The sequence below is a fragment of the Bombina bombina genome, chromosome 3 (genome assembly GCF_027579735.1).
Source record: "Bombina bombina isolate aBomBom1 chromosome 3, aBomBom1.pri, whole genome shotgun sequence".
NCBI lineage: Eukaryota > Metazoa > Chordata > Amphibia > Anura > Bombinatoridae > Bombina > Bombina bombina.
The window spans coordinates 633,761,162-633,778,237 of NC_069501.1; the positions used below are offsets into that span (position 1 = coordinate 633,761,162).

The 17,076-nt window shown below is 40.1% G+C and overlaps 1 protein-coding gene across 1 annotated transcript in view; it reads left to right on the top strand.

Annotated features, from left to right (window-relative positions):
* Positions 1-17,076, top strand: part of LOC128652459 (uncharacterized) — a 321,251-nt gene that overhangs the window by 57,155 nt on the left and 247,020 nt on the right. The window contains exon 3 of the mRNA XM_053705396.1: positions 6,352-6,498. Coding sequence (XP_053561371.1) covers positions 6,352-6,498 — 147 coding nt within the window. The remainder of the gene's footprint in view (positions 1-6,351; positions 6,499-17,076) is intronic.

Sequence of the window (17,076 nt, forward strand, 5' to 3'; positions counted from 1 at the left end):
GAATGGGAACTATACAGACTTGTCTCCCCAAATTCAAGTAGACCAGGTAACCAGGGACTCACTTCTCTGGTGGTTGACCCAGGATCACCTGTCTCAGGGAATGAGTTTCCGCAGACTGGAGTGGGTCATCATCACGACCAACGCCAGCCTCTTGGGGTGGGGCGCAGTCTGGGACTCTCTGAAAGCTCAGGGCCTATGGTCGCGGGAAGAGTCGCTTCTCCCGATAAACATTTTGGAACTAAGAGCTATATTCAATGCGCTCCTGGCTTGGCCTCAGCTAGCGGAAGCCAGGTTCAAAGATTTCAGTCGGACAACATAACGACTGTTGCGTACATCAATCATCAGGGGGGAACAAAGAGTTTCCTAGCGATGAAGGAAGTAACCAAGATAATCCAATGGGCAGAGAATCACTCCTGCCATCTATCTGCTATTCACATCCCAGGAGTAGACAACTGGGAGGCGGACTATTTGAGTCTTCAGACTTTCCATCCGGGGGAGTGGGAACTCCATCCGGAGGTCTTTGCTCAGTTAACCCAATTATGGGGCATTCCAGACATGGATCTAATGGCGTCCCGTCAGAACTTCAAGATTCCTTGCTACGGGTCCAGATCCAGGGATCCCAAGGCGACTCTAGTGGATGCATTAGTGGCGCCTTGGTCGTTCAACCTAGCATATGTGTTTCCACCGTTTCCTCTCCTCCCCAGGCTCATAGCCAGGATCAAACAGGAGAGGGCCTCAGTGATTCTGATAGCTCCTGCGTGGCCACGCAGGACTTGGTATGCAGACCTGGTGAATATGTCATCGGCTCCACCATGGAAGCTACCTTTGAGACAGGACCTTCTAGTACAAGGTCCATTCGAACATCCCAATCTAGTTTCTCTGCAGCTGACTGCTTGGAAATTGAACGCTTGATTTTATCCAAGCGTGGGTTTTCAAATTCTGTGATTGATACTCTGGTCCAAGCCAGAAAACCTATGACTAGAAGGATTTACCATAAAATATGGAAAAAATATATCTGTTGGTGTGAATCCAAAGGATTCTCCTGGAGTAAGATTAAAATTCCAAAGATTCTCTCCTTTCTCCAAGAAGGTTTGGATAAAGGATTGTCAGCTAGTTCTCTAAAAGGACAGATTTCTGCATTATCCGTCTTGTTGCACAAACGACTGGCAGCTTTGCCAGATGTACAAGCTTTTGTTCAGGCTTTGGTTAGAATCAAGCCTGTTTACAGACCCATGACTCCTCCTTGGAGTCTAAATTTAGTTCTTTCAGTTCTTCAAGTGGTTCCTTTTGAACCTTTACATTCCATAGATATTAAGTTACTATCTTGGAAAGTTCTGTTTTTGGTTGCTATTTCTTCTGCTAGAAGAGTTTCTGAATTATCTGCTTTGCAGTGTGATCCACCCTATCTGGTGTTCCATTCAGATAAGGTTGTTTTGCGTACTAAGCCTGGGTTTCTTCCAAAAGTTGTTTCCAACGAGAACATCAACCAGGAAATAGTTGTTCCTTCTTTGTGTCCGAATCCAGTTTCAAAGAAGGAACGTTTATTACACAATTTAGATGTTGTTCGTGCTTTAAAGTTCTATTTAGAAGCAACAAAAGATTTTAGACAAACCTCATCCTTGTTTGTCATTTACTCTGGTAAGAGGAGAGGTCAAAAAGCTACTGCTACCTCTCTCTCTTTCTGGCTGAAAAGCATTATCCGCTTGGCTTATGAGACTGCCGGACGGCAGCCTCCTGACCGTATCACAGCTCACTCTACTAGGGCTGTGGCTTCCACATGGGCCTATAAGAACAAGGCTTCTGTTGACCAGATATGTAAGGCAGCGACTTGGTCTTCTCTGCACACTTTTGCCAAATTCTACAAATTTGATATTTTTGCTTCTTCGGAGGCTGTTTTTGGGAGAAAGGTTTTGCAAGCCGTGGTGCCTTCTGTTTAGGTAACCTGATTTGCTCCCTCCCTTCATCCGTGTCCTAAAGCTTTGGTATTGGTTCCCACAAGTAATGGATGACGCCGTGGACCGGACACACCAATGTTGGAGAAAACAGAATTTATGCTTACCTGATAAATTACTTTCTCCAACGGTGTGTCTGGTCCACGGCCCGCCCTGTTTTTTTTAATCAGGTTGAATTTTTTTTCTTTATACACTACAGTCATCACGGCACCCTATAGTTTCTCCTTTTTCTCCTAACCGTCGGTCGAATGACTGGGGGGCGGAGCCAGAGGGGGAGCTATATGGACAGCTCTTGCTGTGTGCTCTCCTTGCCTTTCCCTGTGGGGGAGAACATTTCCCACAAGTAATGGATGACGCCGTGGACCGCACACACCGTTGGAGAAAGTAATTTATCAGGTAAGCATAAATTCTGTTTTTTAAGGGCTATTGGTAGTTTGTTAGGTTAGGGGGTGTTTTTTTTGGGGGGGGGGCTTTTTTGTTTTTATAGGGGTATTAGATTAGGTGTAATTGTTATTATTTTGGATAATTTTGTTTATTATTTTTTGTAATATTAGAGATTTTTATTTTTCGTAATGTAATTTTTTTACATTTTTTGTAGTGTTAGGATTTTTTTTAATTTGCAATTTAGTTTTTTTTTTGTTTTTTGTTAATTTTATTGTTTTAAAATAGTAATGTTAGGTTACTTTATAGTTTAAACAAGAGGATAGCTGACAGTGCCTAAGATACACTCATACAAACTTACTATTAAAGGTTACCTAACAAACCTAGAATAATTAGGACAGATACAAATGGAGATATAATAGGAGCGCCAACAAACTTTATAGTTAAAACTTGAAATCATTCTAATCATAACTATAGAGGTACAATTATCTTTTATTAGTTTATCTTAACATGTTGATGTTGCTTTTCTGTATCAGCATTGACACCCTCCCACCGTGGTGATAATTTTCACTCTTGTTTTTTGTTTTCTGTAGTTAATGTTGTATTATTTAGGCACCAATATACTTTCAGCATTTTGTGTAGCTGTAAATTGTACTTCTCTTTTTTACCATAGGAGCCTTTAACTTTATTGGTAAGTCTAGGTTAATAAATTGTCTCTTACACAATTTAATGGTATATTATTACTAGACTTTTCTATCTTTTTCTTTTACAAATAAAACAAATAATGGTCTCCCATCACAAATACCTTTGACAATCAGCCTCACAGAACATTAGAGATCGCCCCCCGTAGAACTATTATTTTTTAAATTACTTACCAGAATACCAGGATGTTTAAAGGGATATTTAATTGCTAGGCACAACTACCCTAGAATTGTCATCCTGTTCCTGCAGTTCTTTTAAAATCAGTTCTCCTGTTTTAATAGCTTAAAGGTGGCAGATACTGAAGCTCCGCCTCTTTGTGCTGGTGGCTGCCATCTTGGAGCTCAGGTATTCTCACAGCCTGTGACAGAAGCTGAGCACACTCACAGATTATAGTAATATTACTTATTTTTACAGCTGTATAAAGTGCTTCAGGTTAGGTGCATGATATAAAGCAGGAGCTTTCATTTTGGCTGTAGCTGCATTGCTCTATATTATAGTTAATTTTTTAAAACATATTTAGTGTAACAGTAAAACTGTGTACATAATGCAAAACTGTAAAGCTCACATGATGTTTCATACAAACTAACCTGAAGCACATTATATAGCTGTAAAAAAAAAGTGGACAATAGCATAATCAATAAATGCATAATAAAGAGACAATACAAAATCACTTAGTTTGAATTTCAAATAACATTTTCCTTCCTACAAAGTATACAGATCCACAGCACCAAGACTTTCAAGACCTTTATTATCATATTAGGAACAGATACAAATACAGTGGGGAAAAAAAGTATTTAGTCAGCCACCAATTGTGCAAGTTCTCCCACTTAAGAAGATAAGAGAGGCCTGTAATTTTCATCATAGGTATACCTCAACTATGAGAGACAAAATGTGGAAACAAATCCAGACAATCACATTGTCTGATTTGGGAAGAATTTATTTGCAAATTATGGTGGAAAATAAGTATTTGGTCAATATAAAAAGTTCATCTCAATACTTTGTTATATATCCTTTGTTGGCAATGACAGAGGTCAAACGTTTTCTGTAAGTCTTCACAAGGTTGTCACACACTGTTGCTGGTGTGTTGGCCCATTCCTGCATGCAGATCTCCTCTAGAGCAGTGATGTTTTGGGGCTGTCACTGGGCAACACGGACTTTCAACTTCCTCCAAAGGTTTTCTATGGGGTTGAGACTGGAGACTTGCTAGGCCACTCCAGGACCTTGAAATGCTTCTTACGAAGCCACTCCTTCATTGCCCAGGCGGTGTGTTTGGGATCATTGTCATGCTGAAAGACCCAGCCACATTTCATCTTCAATGCCCTTGCTGATGGAAGGAGGTTTGCACTCAAAATCTCAAGATACATGGCCCCATTCATTCTTTCATGTACATGGATCAGTTGTCCTGTTCCCTTTGCAGAGAAACAGTCCCAAAGCATGATGTTGCTGCCCCACTGCTTCACAGTAGGTATGGTGTTCTCTCTCCTCCAAACACGACAAGATGTGTTTCTACCAAACAGTTCTACTTTGGTTTCATCTGACCATAGGACATTCTCCCAATCCACTTCTGGATCATCCAAATGCTCTCTAGCATACTTCAGATGGGCCCGGACATGTACTGGCTTAAGCAGGGGGACACGTCTGGCACTGCAGGATCTGAGTCCCTGGTGGCGTAGTGTGTTACTGATGGTAACCTTTGTTACGTTGGTCCCAGCTCTCTGCAGGTCATTCACTAGGTCCCCCCGTGTGGTTCTGGGATGTTTGCTCACCGTTCTTGTGATCATTTTGACCCCACGGGGTGAGATCTTGCGTGAGGCCCCAGATCGAGGGAGATTATCAGTGGTCTTGTATGTCTTCCATTTTCTAATTATTGCTCCCACAGTTGATTTCTTCACACCAAGCTGCGTGCCTATTGCAGATTCAGTCTTCCCAGCCTGGTGCAGGTCTACAATTTTGTTTCTGGTATCCTTTGACAGCTCTTTGGTCTTCACCATAGTGGAGTTTGGAGTGTGACTGTTTGAGGTTGTGGACAGGTGTCTTTTATACTGATAACAAGTTCAAAAAGGTGCCATTAATACAGGTAATGAGTGGAGGACAGAGAAGCCTCTTAAAGAAGAAGAAGACACAGGTCTGTGAGAGCCAGAAATCTTGCTTGTTTGTAGGTGACCAAATACTTATTTTCCACCATAATATGCAAATACATTCTTTCCAAATCAGACAATGCGATTGTCTGGATTTGTTTCCACATTTTGTCTCTCATAGTTGAGGTATACCTATGATGAAAATTACAGGCCTCTCTCATCTTCTTAAGGGGGAGAACTTGCACAATTGGTGTCTGACTAAATACTTTTTTTCCCCACTGTACAAGCAACGTTTCGGGAGCCATTCCCTTAATCATGCTTGGTGCTGTGGATCTGCATACTTTGGATATTGGAGAGGCTTGCAGTCACCTCTATCCCACAGGCATCAAAATCCACAAGAAAAGGTGCTATATGTGAGTTTGTTTGTGCTATTTGCATTTTCCTTCCTAATGCATCATGTGACAGCCTTAAGCCAATCACAAAATGCATATATGTATATCCTGTGAATTTTGCACATGCTCAGTAGGAGCTGGTGCCTCAAAAAATGCACATTTAAAAATATTGTGCAGATTTAGATAATGGAAGTGAATTGGAAAGTTGTTTAAAATTGTGTGTTCTATCTGAATCATGAAAGTTTAATTTTGACTCTGTCCCTTTAAAAAGTAATTCTAGTTGAGCTGAGGAATGTGCATGTTTCCTTAGCCATCTGGCAGCAGTGTTTGCAACAATGTTTAAAACAATGTTATACACAGTTGCAAACTCTGCTGCCATAGAGTGTCTGTAGCATTTTATGGCTGCAGTGTTTGCAGCAATTTTTATAGCAATGTTATACATAGTTGTAAACACTGTTTCCAGATGGCTAAAGACCCTAGAATTACTCTTTAACAAAAGATACCAAGAGAACTAAGCAACATTAATAATAGAAGTAAATTAGAAAGTTGTTAAACATTCCATGCTCTATTCAATACATTTAAGTTTAATTTTGACTTTACTGTCCCAGTCGGCAGTCTTTCTTTTTGATAAGAAAGACAGCTCTTACCTAAAATTCTAATTACAATCAATTTTCTTTTGATATAGCGTTTTCATGATGTTGCTAGAAATTTAAATTTGCCATAAGGTTTATTATTATTATTATTATTAATAATAATAATAATAATAAATATTAAAAATACATTACAAAAATAGATCAAGCTATAAATATTATTTATAACTAGTACATTTTTTTTGCATTTTCTTAGGTCTCAGACAAAATTGGAGCAGCCCTAGCTGAAAAGGTGAAGTCATTACTGCAAGATCCTAAGAAAAGACAAATGATATTCAAGTTTCTAGGACAAGGTTATGTTCAAAAATATTTTAGTGACTATCCCAATGAGCCAAGTCTGCTGGTAAGAGTTTAAAGAAATGTCAATACAATAACAAATTATAATAAATAGATTTATCAGTTATTAAAAATTGCATTAAAGAGATGTTGAATGTTGTGTGTCATTTATAGCGGTATTTATAAAACAGAGGTTATTGTTTGTTAACTTTTTCATATATAGCTGCAGATAGGTTGCAATATGTAATACAGAAATTGACTGACATTGACAAGAATGTAGTCTAGGATTTGCTAAGTGATATAGAGTTATTCATCTCCATCCTAATTCACTGAAGAGATTTGGCTTGGATGGCGCCCAAGTTATTTTTTTATGATTAAGTTATTTTATTGAGGTTCAAGGTAAAGTGTTACAAAAGCAAAAGCACTATGTATACACATTTAAAATTACATAAATAAACAAACATAGCTTGCAGAGCTAAACATAGTGATAGGATTATACATAGTAGGAACGTAACAAACCACATTTTTAATAATGGTACGAATGTTATAGACGTTCAGGGTAAAACCTTACAAAAACAAAAGCACTATGAATAAGATTTTTGAATGGAATAAATAATCAAGCATAACTAGGCATGTTATTTTTATGTCAGAACATATGATTAGGATTAAACATAGCTAAAACCAAAATTACAAATATTATTGAGGTTTAAGGGAAAGCATTTCAAAAACAAAAGCACTACAAATAAAAGATCTGAACTGCATATTTGGCTATCATAATTTTCAAAGCTAGACATGGAGTATATACATCTTTTTAGGATTATGCAAAGCAAAAACCCATCGGATATCAATTTTTACAACAGTATAGGAAGCTTGAGAACATCCAGTCATGGTTCCTTAATCAAGAATCCTCTTACGTCAATAAGCATGAGGCAGATTAATTCCGAATGATAAGTAAGAAGGGACGTATCAAAAGGTTTTCATAAAGAGCATGGATCAGAAAAAAAGGGTGGGCTCCACTTAAAGGGACAGGAAACCCAACATTTTCTTTCATGATTCGAATAGAACAACTTTCCTATTTACTTCTATTATCATTTTTGCTTCATTCTCTTGGCATTCTTTGCTGAAGGAAAAACATTGCCCTACTGGCAGCTAGCTAAACACATCTAGTTAGCCAATCACAAGAGACAAATGTGTGCAGGCACCAATCAGCAGCTAGCTTCCAATAGTGTAGGATATGTGCGTATTTTTTTCAACAAGGGATGCCAAGAAATCGTAGCACAGTTGAAAATAGAAGTGAATTTAAAAGTGTCAATGACATGCTGTATCTGAATCATGCAAGTTTAATTTTGACTTTTCTATCCCTTTAATCTCTCCTCTTTTCTGCAGATGAGCATATCCTACCTGGCCTCCAAAACCTGGACGGTCCTCTAAAACTTTTTGGTATTATGTCTGTGTCTGAAATAACAGATCCCACACCTCCTTTTAAAAGGTACCCTATTAGAAGATGCTCCATTGCTTTTTGGTACAGCATAACATCTTAGAGATCAGGGGAGGGGTGGGAGAGACACTGTCTCACAATGTCCAGTTTAGCTATGAGTAAGAAGACACAGAAATGTTTCTGTGGGAGAGTGAGGTGAGTAATACCAACATGTAAATGTTATACACCCCATGCCCAGAACAGATGGATATGTAGACAGTCCTAGCAGACATGTAGGGGTCCTGTTCAAACCCCACAATAGAACAGGAGTAAGACATTTCAGCTGAGAAAAGGGATGAGGTGCCAGTGGAGCTGGAGTTTAAGATAAAGCAGCGTAGGGTTCTCCTTGGAGGGGAGTCGCCTAATGTCATACACACACAGGTCAAGCCCTAATCCTGATCATAAATCCTAATTGGTCTACTTTTAAAAAAATATAGAGGTCTCAGAATATTAAAGTAAAAGGTTGAAAGAGGTTTGATGAGGGTACAACCAGATCTCTCTACTTCTTTTCCCCATTGATAAAGGTCTGTAAAGTATAAAGAGTAAACTCTTGTGCATCTTGCAATTAAAACAATATTATATTGCATAGATTCAGCAGTATATAACAGTTAATAAACCAGATAAAGCAGTGTAGGATCCTCCTTGGAGGGGAGCCACCCAATGTCATACACACAGGTCAAGCCACTGATCCTGATCATAAATCCTAATCGTTCTACTTTTAAAAAATTAAGAGGTCACAGAATATTAAAGTAAAAGGTTGCAAGAGGTTTGACGAGGGTACATCCAGATCTCTACTTCTTTTTCCCATTAATAAAGGTCCGTAAAGTATAAAGATTAAACTCTTGTGCACCTTACAATTAAAACAACCTTGTATCATATAGATTCAACAGAATATAATGGTTAATAAACACTGTTACAACTAAAGCTGCATAATCATATTACCAATGCAGAATATTTATTGATTATTAAATAAATACCTCATAAAAGTACCCTAAATCTCAATATTCCTATACATGGAATTTCTCAAATCCTGACCTTCAAAGTAATAATAATAATAAAACAAATATAAAACATTTTCCATTTTTTAAAGGTTTATTGTCAAGGGAATTTTCTGAAAATAAAAATGGATTGTTCATGGAGATGTCTCAGTTTTGTTAAAAAAGAAATTAGTGATACAGTATTCCAAATTGCTTTTTAAACTTTGATTGCCATTTTAAATTGATTAATAAAACTTCCAAAGCCTCTTGTTTACAAAGAAGTAGAGTTTGTGACATTGAAACAATGTCTTATTTTGGCAATGAAGAGTAGAAGAAACTGCATGAGTGGAGAAGAAAACAGGCTTTAGAGCTTACAGAACTTGAAAATCAGGATCTGTGGGATGGTATATATTGTCTGCAGTTTAATGAACATATTTTGGGGAAATATGTATCTAGTCAAAAGATGTTCTACAAAGCTCAAAATAGAAATCAGATAAGGATGTAAAATAGCAATAAACAGAATGGATAGGTGAAGGACAAGGAGCCACTGAAGGAAGGTGCTAGGGCCTGTTCCAGGATGCAAGGCAAAAGCCCAATAATGGGGTTAGCTATCAGGGAAGTGTGGTTGTGAGGGGTTAGGCAACCAGATAAGGTTTGTCAGGTCTAAACTTCCTTTCATCTTGAGGGTGTGCAACTGTTCTAGTCCTGAACATGGGTAAGAGTCAATACCCTCCACCTACATTGGGAAATAAAGAAGTATAAGTTTTGAGAGGAATTACATTTCAAAAGCTGCAAAGAGTTCCAGCAGGAGATGGAGGGAATGTCCCATCTAGTGGGTACCACACATCTAGTTTAGCAGGGTTAGGTAATTCATCTTGATTCTAGTAAATATGTCACTGGAAAGGAACACACATACATTTTTAAGGGAGTCAGAGGATCCATTTAAAAGGGCATGGTAAGGGTTAATCAGCTTATCTTCTGGGATAGTTAAGTTTTTCATAATTCAGCTTACTCAAGCATCAGGTTGCCAGCATAGAGAGCAACCTTTTGGACCATTGAGTGAAGAGAGAAACCCTTAATCAAAGGGGACTAACGGATGGCTTCCACCAAAGGCTTTATAACCAGCCATAGAAGTCTAAATAAAGCCTTTTCCTGAGCATGAGTCGTTCTTTCATGCCCTAATTTTTTTTACTTTGATTTGTTCACTCATGCCCTAACGTTTTTACTTTCAACTTGTAATACCAGCACTAACCCGACAGCACTAATTATTTACCTTGAGCAAGGGTTAGCGCACATGAGCGATAAAAAAAATCTGTGTACTTAAATAAGCTCTATATACTGACCATCAGCTAATATTATTGTTTTCTGATTTCTAGTAGAGTCAGTAAAGATGACACAGACTTCAATTAAGACTTGTTTAAATGTGTTTTGCAGTAGTATGTGTCATGCCACACAGCTAAGGCCTTGGGGAACTAATCTGAGTTCTCACTTAGGGCTCGATGATATAATCTTCACCAGCTCAAACCTACTTTTTCTCGCTGACTCTCGCAGGGCTGCCCCAGTGCACTGATCGTAAAAAAGGGGCAGTCCCTGCAAGTGGCTAAATGGCTCCTATTAAAAGTAATCAAGCTCGCTGGTTCGGGAAACTTCGCTCCTTAGTGCGAAGTTAGCAGGGGGAGCATTTTAAAATTTAAATCCTGCAGCCAATATAACTCACATTATGCTGCTGTCTTACATTCACCTATGTTTTAGTATGCATTTGTTTTTCTTTTGGGGTTATAAGTGTTCGTATTGTTTTGAGAAAAGCTCGCCACCTTTTAGTTGACGAAAAAAAACTGTGAGATCTGCAGTGTGAAAATCGTTATAGAATTACTCTGGGATTAGAGAGAAATTTTCATATACGCCCATGGAACGCCCATGTTCAGCCCATTTTACGAAAAAACAACAATTACGCTTTGCATTTCTCTTGTAAGATGTATCGAGTCCATGGATTCATCCATACTTATGGGATATTCTCCTTCCCTACAGGAAGTGGCAGAGAGAGCACCCACAGCAGAGCTGTCCATATAGCTCCTCCCTTAGCTCCACCCCCCAGTCATTCTCTCTGCCTGCTTAACTGCTAGGAAGGGGAAAGGGAGTGGGGTGACAAAAATCTTAGGGCGCGATCCGATAAACGGCGTAGTTTGCGGCGCAAGCGAGGGAACCCGCGTCGCCCGCAGTTTCAGCTCGCAACTCGAGCTATCCCATATACGGCGCCGTCGGATGCTAAAGTGCCGTAAGTCGGATAAACCAGCGATGTCCAGAAATCTGCGCAAGTACAAATTTCTGGCGTCGCCAGTGACTTACGCCACGTTAGAAACTGCCGGCGCCTACAAAACCTGACTAAAGTCTAAATCACCCGCACTGTCTAACACGCCTCCCTAACATAGCCCGACACGTCTAACCCTCTATCCGCTATCCCCCCTCACTATCCTAACAATAAAATATGTATTAACCCCTAAACCGCCGCTCCCGGAGCCCGCCGCTACCTAATAAAGTTATTAACCCCTAAACCGCCGCCAGCTATATTAAATCTATAAACCCCTAAAGTGAGCCCCTAACACCGCCGCCAGCTATATTGAATCTATAACCCCCTAAAGTGAGCCCCTAACACCGCCGCCATCTACCTTACCTACCCCCTAAAGTGAGCCCCTACCCCGCCACTATCTATTTTAAAATTATTAACCCCTAATCTAATCCCCCTACCCCGCCGCCATCTATATTAAATTATTTAACCCCTAAAATACTAAACTATCCCTACCACTAAACCTAAGTCTAACCCTACAAATAGCCCTGAAAAGGGCTTTTTGCGTGGCATTGCCCCAAAGTAACAGCTCTTTTGCCAGCCCTTAAAAGGGCTTTTTGCAGGGCATGCCCCAAAGAATTCAGCTCTTTTGCCAGCCCTTAAAAGGGCTTTTGGCGGGGCTTTGTCACAAAGTAAACTGCTCTTTTGCCTACAATCTACATCCCCCTACACCGCGGCCACCTATAATAAATGTATTAACCCCTAATCTAATGCCCCTACACCGTCGCCAGCTAGATTAACTATATTAACCCTAATTATATTAGGGTTAATATAGTTAATATAGTTATTATATTATATATATTAACTATATTAACCCTAATTATATTAGGGTTAAAATAGTTAATATCGTTATTATATTATATATATATATATATATATATTAAGTATAATAACCCTATCTAACTCTAACATCCTAACTAAACTCTTATTAAAATAAATCTAATATTAATATTATTAATTAAAATATTCCTATTTAAATCTAAATACTTACCTATAAAATAAACCCTAAGATAGCTACAATATAATTAATAATTACATTGTAGCTATGTTAGGGTTTATATTTATTTTACAGGTAAATTGTTAATTATTTTAACTAGGTATAATAGCTATTAAATAGTTATAAACTATTTAATAGCTACCTAGTTAAAATAATTACCCAATTACCTGTAAAATAAATCCTAACCTAAGTTACAAATACACCTACACTATCAATAAATTAAATAAACTACAAATATCTATCTAAAAATACAATTAAATAAACTAAACTAAATTACAAAAACAAACAAACACTAAATTACAAAAAATAAAAAAAAATTACAAGATTTTTAAGCTAATTACACCTATTCTAAGCCCCCTAATAAAATAATAAAGCCCCCCAAAATAAAAAAATTTCCCTACCCTATTCTAAATTAAAAAAAGTTAAAAGCTCTTTTACCTTACCAGCCCTTAAAAGGGCCTTTTGTGGGGGCATGCCCCAAAGAAAACTGCTCTTTTGCCTGAAAACCCCCCACAATACCACCCCCCAACATTACAACCCACCACCCACATACCCCTAATCTAACCCAAACCCCCCTTAAATAAACCTAACACTACCCCCCTGAAGATCTCCCTACCTTATCTTCACCACGCCGGGCCGAACTCCTCATCCGATCCGGGTGATGTCTATCCAAGCGGTAAAGAAGAAATCTTCATGCCGGCGATGTTTTTATCCAAGCGGTAGCAAAGTCTTCTTCCATCCGCCAGCATCTTCCATCAAGCGGCATCTTGAATCTTCTCTCCACCGACGCAGAGCATCCATCCCGGCCGACGACTGAACGACGAATGAGGTACCTTTAAATGACGTCATCCAAGATGGCGTCCGTCGAATTCCGATTGGCTGATAGGATTCTATCAGCCAATCGGAATTAAGGTAGAAAAATCTGATTGGCTGATTGAATCAGCCAATCAAATTTAAGTTCAATCCGATTGGCTGAACCAATCAGCCAATCAGATTAAGCTCGCATTCTATTGGCTGTTCCCAAAAAAGAGGGAACTTTCAGACTTTCTTGGATCTCAAAATTCTAAACAAATTCCTCAGAGTACCATCTTTCAAGATGGAGACTATTCGGACTATTCTTCCTCTGATCCAGGAGGGTCAATATATGACTACCGTGGATTAAAAGGATGCGTATCTACACATCCCTATTCACAGAGATCATCATCAATTCCTCAGATTCGCCTTTCTGGACAGGCATTACCAGTTTGTGGCCCTTCCTTTCGGGTTGGCCACGGCTCCCAGAATTTTCACAAAGGTGCTAGGGTCCCTTTTGGCGGTTCTAAGACCGCAGTGGAGCCTTATCTAGACAACATCTTAATTCAGGCATCAACTTTCCAGCTAGCCAAGTCCTCGGCCATCAGTGGCTCAGTGTATAGAGGTAATCAGACTCATGGTAGTGGCAATGGACATAGTTCCTTATGCCTGCCTACACCTCAGACCACTGCAAATATGCATGCTCAAACAGTGGAATGGGGATTATGCAGATTTATCTCCTCAACTGCATCTGGACCAAGAGACCAGAGATTCTCTTCTCTGGTGGTTGTCTCAGGACCACCTGTCTCAGGGAATGTGTTTCCGCAGGCCAGAGTCGCTCATAGTAACGACAGATGTCAGCCTGCTAGGCTGGGGTGCAGTCTGGAAATCCCTGAAAGCACAGGGCTTATGGTCTCGGGAGGAATCTCTCCTCCCGATAAACATTCTAGAACTGAGAGCGATATTCAATGCGCTTCAGGCATGGCCTCAGCTAGCTGCGGACAAATTTATCAGATTTCAGTCGGACAACATCACGACTGTAGCCTATATCAATCATCAAGGAGGAACACAGAGTTCTCTAGCGATGATGGAGGTAACCAAAATAATCCGATGGGCGGAGGATCACACTTGCTATCTCTCAGCAATCCATATCCCAGGGGTAGAGCACTGGGAGGCAGATTTCCTAAGTCGTCAGCCTTTTCATCCGGGGGAGTGGGAGCTTCATCCGGAGGTATTTGCCCAGCTGACTCAGCTATGGGGCACACCAGAATTGGATCTGATGGCGTCCCGGCAGAACGCCAAACTTCCTTGTTACGGGTCCAGGTCCCGGGATCCCCAGGCGGTACTGATAGATGCTCTAGCAGTGCCCTGGTCCTTCAATCTGTCTTATGTATTTCCACCGTTTCCTCTCCTCCCACGTCTGGTTGCCAAAATCAAGCAGGAGAGAGCTTCGATGATTCTGATAGCGCCTGCGTGGCCACGCAGGACTTGGTATGCAGACCTGGTGGACATGTCCTCTGTTCCACTGTGGACTCTGCCAATGAGGCAGGACCTTCTAATCCAAGGTCCATTCAAGCATCCAAATCTAACTTCTCTGCGTCTGACTGCTTGGAGATTGAACGCCTGATTCTATGAAAGCGTGGTTTCTCTGAGTCGGTCATTGATACCCTGATTCAGGAAAATCTATCATAAGATTTGGTGCAGATATCTTTGTTGGTGTGAATCCAAGGGTTACTCATGGAGTAAGATTAGGATTCCTAGAATTTTGTCCTTTCTCCAAGAAGGATTGGAGAAGGGATTATCAGTTAGTTCCTTAAAAGGACAAATATCTGATTTGTCTATTCTTTTACACAAACGTCTGGCAGATGTCCCAGACGTTCAAGCGTTTAGTCAGGCCTTGGTCAGGATCAAGCCTGTATTTAAACCTGTTGCTCCACCATGGAGCCTAAATTTGGTTCTTAATGTTCTTCAAGGGGTTCCGTTTGAACCTATGCATTCCATAGATATTAAGCTTCTATCTTGGAAAGTTTTGTTTTTAGTAGCTATTTCTTCGGGTCGAAGAGTTTCTGAGTTATCTGCTTTACAGTGTGACTCACCTTACCTAGTTTTCCATGCAGATAAGGTGGTTTTGCGTACCAAACCTGGGTTTCTTCCTAAGGTTGTTTCTAATAGGAATATCAATCAGGAGATTGTTGTTCCTTCTCTATGTCCTAATCCTTCATCAAAGAAGGAACGTCTGTTGCACAATCTTGATGTGGTTCATGCTTTAAAGTTCTAGAGAGGTCAAAAGGCTACGGCTACCTCTCTTTCCTTTTCGCTGAAAAGCTTCATCCGTTTGGCTTATGAGACTGCTGGCCAGCAGCCTCCTGAAAGAATTACTGCTCATTCTACTAGAGCAGTGGCTTCCACATGGGCTTTTAAAAATGAGGCTTCTGTTGACCAGATTTGTAAGGCGGCGACTTGGTCTTCGCTTCATACTTTTTCCAAATTTGATACTTTTGATTCTTCGGAGGCTATTTTTGGGAGAAAGGTTCTACAAGCAGTGGTGCCTTCCGTTTAAGGTACCTGTCTTGTTCCTCCCTTCATCCGTGTCCTAAAGCTTTGGTATTGGTATCCCATAAGTATGGATGAATCCGTGGACTCGATACATCTTACAAGAGAAAACAGAATTTATGCTTACCTGATAAATTTCTTTCTCTTGTGATGTATCGAGTCCACGGCCCGCCCTGCCTATTTAAGACAGGTAGTATATTTTTATTTAAAAAACTTCAGTCACCACTGCACCCTATAGTTTCTCCTTTTTCTTCCTAGCCTTCGGTCGAATGACTGGGGGATGGAGCTAAGGGAGGAGCTATATGGACAGCTCTGTTGTGGGTGCTCTCCCTGCCACTTCCTGTAGGGAAGGAGAATATCCCATAAGTATGGATAAATCCGTGGACTCGATACATCACAAGAGAAAAAAATTTATCAGGTAAGCATAAATTCTGTTTTTGTATTTATAAGTTCAAATTTCTGTGTGATTTTTGCACATCTAGTGTACTACAATTACGATTTACACTGTGCATATTTAATTTGATTTATTCATGCGTAAATTACATACAAATTTTACTTTTTTGTTAACATACGATTTTTGGTGAAGTATTTTGTTACGATTTTTGATGCACCTTAACAATACAATTTTTCCCTGCTTATTTTTGTGTGTATGTATCAGGCGTATAGGATCAGTCCAGGATTAGACCCAACTGCTAGTGTGAAAATATAAACACACGCTAGCACACTGAGAGGAAACCAGGACGTGACCCACTCAGGAACAAAACAGTATAGGTTATATTAGCAGAGGAAGTAAACAGTGTACTCACAGATGCAGGTAACTGGAACTGCGTCGTATAGAAGCCAGAGAAAGGTAGCTGAGTGACTCACGGAGCAGAGGACAAAGTACCTTAAATCAGGAAGGACTGAGGCAGCAGAGAGGTCAGGCAAAGCAATGAAAATGTCTCTTTAAATCAGGCAGGAGGATGAGGCAGCAGAGTGGTCAGGCAAAGCAATAGGTCAGTGTCCCTTTAATTCAGGCAGTAGGATAAGGCAGCAGAGTGGTCAGGCAAAGCAATTGGTCAATGTCCCTTCAAATCAGGCAGAAGGATTAGGCATCAGAGTGGTCAGGCAAAGCAATTGGTCAATGTCCCTTTAATTCAGGCAGTAGGATTAGGCAGCAGAGTGGTTAGGCAAAGCAATTGGTCAGTGTCCCTTTAATTCAGGCAGAAGGATTAGGCAGCAGAGTGGTCAGGCAAAGCAATAGGTCAGTGTCCCTTTAATTCAGGCAGTAGGATTAGGCAGCAGGGTGGTCAGGCAAAGCAAATGGCTGGTGTCCCTTTAATTCAGGCAGAAGGATACAAGCCAAGAAGCCAAGCAGTAACTTTACAAACGGGCACCGGATTTATGTGCCACTGAGGCTTTTAAAAGCCTAATGACGCTAAGCCGGAAACCGGAAGTCTGTGATGCTAGAATCAGAGAGTGATCCGGGAGCCGCTGCGACACGGCGATGATCAGATCAAAGCCTG